The sequence below is a fragment of the Triticum aestivum genome, chromosome 3D (assembly GCF_018294505.1).
Source record: "Triticum aestivum cultivar Chinese Spring chromosome 3D, IWGSC CS RefSeq v2.1, whole genome shotgun sequence".
NCBI lineage: Eukaryota > Viridiplantae > Streptophyta > Magnoliopsida > Poales > Poaceae > Triticum > Triticum aestivum.
This window is the reverse complement of record NC_057802.1, coordinates 608196257-608201233: the sequence shown is the minus strand read 5'-3', so window position 1 is coordinate 608201233 and position 4977 is coordinate 608196257. Positions and strand designations below refer to the sequence as shown.

The following is a 4977-nucleotide window of genomic DNA, read 5'->3' as shown; positions in this document are numbered from 1 at the left end:
CATCTTTGATTCAACGAGCTAGTCAAGTAGAGGCATACTAGTGACACTCTATTTGTCTATGTATTCACACATGTACTAAGTTTCCGGTTAATACAATTCTAGCATGAATAATAAAAATTTATCATGATATAAGGAAATATAAATAACAACTTTATTATTGCCTCTAGGGCATATTTCCTTTAGCTAGGTGGTCTACGGACCTGAATGTATACTTTTTCTAGTGTTCTTTGTACTATCTTGACAGTTGATGAATAAACTAGAAGTTTTCCCACAAAAAAATGTTTAGCAACTAGAAAATAGAGTAAATCCATGGATGCATGCATGGTTCGATGAGAGATAGATCAATTGTTCAATCAGACCGATTACTAGATGGTGTGCAGCTCGTGGCTGACATTTGGATGTCTATATACTGCTATTAAAGGGAGATGATTTTGGTCCGTCACACACTTTTTACACAAAACCATAACATTTGTTTGAATCAACAAGTGGTCCATTGAGAGAATAACGTTTCAATGGATGCAATAGTCTCTCTCAGATTTCGTAGGCGGAGTACATGTACATCCGAATCTAGGAGGCACAGAAGCTGCTCAAGAACTACTTCTCTTGATCGGTCAACCTGGCATGCCCCCTTAACAACATCATAAACTCCCAACAACATCCAAACTTCCACAGCCATAGGGCATTGAAACAGTAAGTCTATGATGTTTTCTGGCCCTTGGTTGCAAGCTAGACAATCGGTGCTTTGCTGTCAAGATAACACGACACGGTATAAAACTATGAAGGGCTCTCCAAATAAATATTTTTATCTTAGCAGGACATTCATTGCAGTTTCCAAACTGAATCCCATGTATCGCCAGGGGTAGATGATGTACTAAACGGTTGAATATTTTAACAATATTAGCTCTCCCACTCCTCATAGTAGGCAGACAACACCAAGAAGACTACGTCCCTCGACAGGTTCCAAACCATAAAGTTTGTCATCAACGCGTATACCTATTGTTTTCTTATGGAGGGAAATTTCATGGGATACACTGTTTTTGCATAGAAGCTTCACACTTTCAAAGGTGCGCAACATCTTAAAAATTGCAACCGACACAACATACATGCAACTGGGCAGGGTCAACCTTACCATTTCTTTTTCTTATTGAATGATTCTATTAATCCTACTATCCGAGTTGTGCATGGCACTTCTCCAGCAATTACAACCTAACTGCAACTACACTTGTCACAAAGCGACAACAACTAAAAGTAGGAGGGTTTGTCGTCTAGTTTCATGTCCACCACTAGGAATATTACTTTCAAGTGTTGCAACCTGGCTACAAACAGTTTGGCCTATGATGCGACTGCACCCGGGCTAGGAGAGGGTTGTCAACAAGTTGCATATCCATCACTAGACATGCAACTGCAACTGCATGGCCCAACGCCACAACAACTGGGGCTGGAAGGATTGTCGATCAGTTGCATGTCAATCACTAGAGTTGCAACTGCAAGTATTTTAACCCGACAATAACTGCATGGGCATAAAGTAAAACTAGGGTCGGGAGGGGTAGGGGTTTCCGGGCCAGTTGCATGTCCATCAGTAGACATGCAACTGCCAGCATTATAACCAAATTGCAACTGGATACGGGAAGGAGTTCATCAGCTGCAGTTGCATGTCTACCACCAGACATGCAACTACATGCACTGCAACCCGACCGCAATTGCATGCGTTGTAACCCGACTGCAACTGGGATCGGGAGGAGGGTTCCCGGGTCAGGTGCTTGTCCACCACTAGACATGCAACTGCAAAGGACATGCAACTGCAAATGTTGTAACCCAATTGCTACTGCAGTGGATACAAAAAGACTGCAAACTGGTGGTCGAAATTGGTGTTGTTGGGCCAGTTGCATGTCCACCAATAAGCATGCAACTGCAAGTGTTGTAATCCGATTGCAACTTCATGGGTAGAGAGTGACTGCAACTGTGGTCGGGAGGGGCCTGTCTAGCCAGTTGCATGTCCACCACTAGACATGCAACTGCAAGGATTATAACCCGACTTCAACTACATGTGCACAAAAGCGACCGCAACTAGCCCTGTGTGGGTTGTGGGGTCCTCCACGGCAGCGGGGATGGAGTCTCTTGCCTGTGGTGTTGGCTTTGGTCGCTTAGGCGGCATTGTCATCGACTAGGCTGGTTCACGACCTTGGGGCTGACATGGAAGTCAAAGCGGCAGCTCCGTAGATCACACATGAGAGGATGTTGGCTTTCGTTTCTAGGGGCTCGGGTCAGTGTGGACGTCAGAGCGGGGGCTCCGAAACCAGTGTCATCCTTATCACTTAGGTGTCGGTGTTGTCGACTCGGTTGATGTGCAGCCTCGGCGCTAGCGTGTGCTTTTGTCGCAAATGTATCAATTTTCAACCAGTTTCATTATAAACTAGTGAATTCTCTTCCCAGAGCCCCTCCCCTGCCAGTTACTTGAAAACATAAAGGACAATGCTACACTTACGTACACCTCCTACGTACTCCCTCCATCCGGAAATACTTGTCATCAAAATGGATAAAAGGGGATGTATCTAGATGTATTTTAGTTCTAGATACATCCCTTTTTTATCAATTTTGATGACAAGTATTTTCGGACGGAGGGAGTAATTACTGTTACGCACTGGTTATTTAAGTTTATTATACCTAGGTTTACCTAGGTGTAGCATTATTTGAAACATAAAATACAAATTCACTCTCGATTTTACAGTACCAGCAAAAGGAAACCGTACAATATGCGGTAAACGTTAAAAAAAAGCTGGATCGATTAGGTTCCAAAAGGCGTCCTTCATGCATGTATTTCCGGACAAGGCCAATTCTTACGACACCAAATATATTGCGGTGCTCGTGATCTTATCGAAAATTGCTCTACGCTTATTCCACAAGAAGGCTGCTGTTAATTAATGCTCGATCGGACTGGACCTGGAACGCGACGGATCGAGGTCGATGCATGCGCGCCAAAATTCCACCGCAATATCTTGAAGCAGGATGACACCCTTACACGCCTGGGGCCATCAATCACGCCAAGATTTTTGAGGCCACGCCGTGGAATTCCAACAGCAAATACGCAGTAGCATCCAGAAAAATATCGGCTGGATTTTGGCTTGGATAGAGACGGGCCGGAAAGCTTGACCCGTCCCACATGCATCCAGAAGAAGATGACGTACGGGTCTAGTGCATTCCCCCAACCCCAAGCCGGCTTCTCGGACCTGACGATTCCACGCTTCAGGATTAGTTTGTTATGAAAGGAATCGGCGGTCTGTATGAACGACTGGCGTGTGGTCTAAACAATACTGCTCCAAACTGTACGACTGGCTGTTTCCGTTGTTACTACTACTTGAATTCTGCGTAAGCTTCAGAAATTTGACCAACTAGTCGTGCAATCGGTGCACGTACGTGATTTGGACGTACTACTGCTTTTACCCGGCTGCCTCTGTTTCTTAGGAGCGCAGAGAAAGACGAGAAATATTAACGATGTTGCTAGCTCTCGTCTAGACGAGATTAAAGAATTCTCATCTAGCTCCTACACCATTTCGTTTTATGGGGAAAATGCTTGCCCATTTTCGTTTGATAATCAAATGATCTGCTCCCCGTTTCATAATTCTTATCGTGGTTTTAGTTTAACGACAACAATTATGGCACCACGACAAAAATTATGGAACAGAGAGACTAGTAGTAGTTAAATGAGACTGTTAGTTTTCATATAGATGAGAATTAGCAAATCCAAAATATGAACTGGTTCATAATAAACTCGTAGTAAAATCCACACATGAATATATAACCCGTTTGATTTGATCCACTTTATTTCATTCCATGTACGTATTGTATACACGTATACAATGCAGCATCACGTGCTAGCTTTTATTCAACAGCATCGACCAGTCTGAGCTCACTCGTAGCTAAGCTAGCCTCTTATTCTTATCATAGCAAGCTAGCCTTTGATCGACGGATACATAATCTAGTCGCGGCAGTCGACGAACTGGTAGTTGACGTTGAGGTGGCCCTGCTGGTACCCGATCCCGTTGGTGTCGATCTTGGTGAAGACGGTGTCCCAGTCCAGGTCCAGCCCGCCGTTGGCGCACTGGTCGACGATCCTCGCCGTGATCTGCGCCCCCGTCGCCGGGTTCGTCACCCGGAGGCACTTGCCGCACGCCGCCTGCCCGTGGGCGCCGGCGGGGCCGCAGAACGCCGTCCACCCGTACTTGGACCGCCACGACAGCGGCTTGCTGGCGTCCCAGGTCGCGCAGTAGGCGCTCACCGCGGGCGCGCCCAGGTCCCAGTTGTTCTGCGCCGGCCGGTAGTAGTGGTACGTCGCCCGCACGTTGGTCGCCTGCTGCGCCGTGGCGGCCGCGGCCGCCGCGCACAGCAGCGCCGCCACCAGCATCAGGCGTGCGGCCATCGTCATGATCAGTGACAACCTGCTATAGCTAGTTTGTGTGTTTGTGACGTGTTGCTAGCTGAAACTGGATGGGATGGGAACTGCTCTTTCGCGGATGATGAGTTTATATAGAGATGGGAGGGACGGACGCGGCGTCTCACATGTTATGTTGGCATAACTTTTCTTCTCTTCCTTGTGGAAATCTACAAGCTTCCATGCATTTTCCACAGACCGGAAGTCAGTTGCATGCACTACTCACAACCACGTGGGTACAATTCAAGTAGTTCCGCCACCTAGCTTGTCAGCTCTCGCAAGTGTCACTTTCCACAAATCTGTGCGGTTGTAGTTGCAAGCCACATTAATGGTAGAAGAGAAATATCTCCTGCGTGGAGCAAGTTCTCATTTTCTCGGGAAAGAAAAGGATCCGATTTATTTAAAAAATTCATCGAAAATACAAAACATCTCAAATATAACAAAAAATACATTGAGATTCCCAGACCATCAACAACCACTATTGCCTTCAGAACGAGCAGGTGATGCGCCGCTATCGCCGCTCCCCTACCTGAGCTGGCTTGACCTTG

The 4977-nt window shown here is 46.2% G+C and overlaps 1 protein-coding gene across 1 annotated transcript; it reads right to left on the bottom strand.

Moving 5' to 3' along the window:
* Positions 1–3798: 3798 nt before the first annotated feature.
* On the bottom strand, positions 3799–4564 carry LOC123080931 (wheatwin-2). The gene has a single exon (NM_001426766.1). It carries the CDS (start codon positions 4421–4423, stop codon positions 3977–3979), a length of 447 nt encoding a protein of 148 aa, NP_001413695.1. The 5' UTR covers positions 4424–4564; the 3' UTR covers positions 3799–3976.
* Positions 4565–4977: the final 413 nt, after the last annotated feature.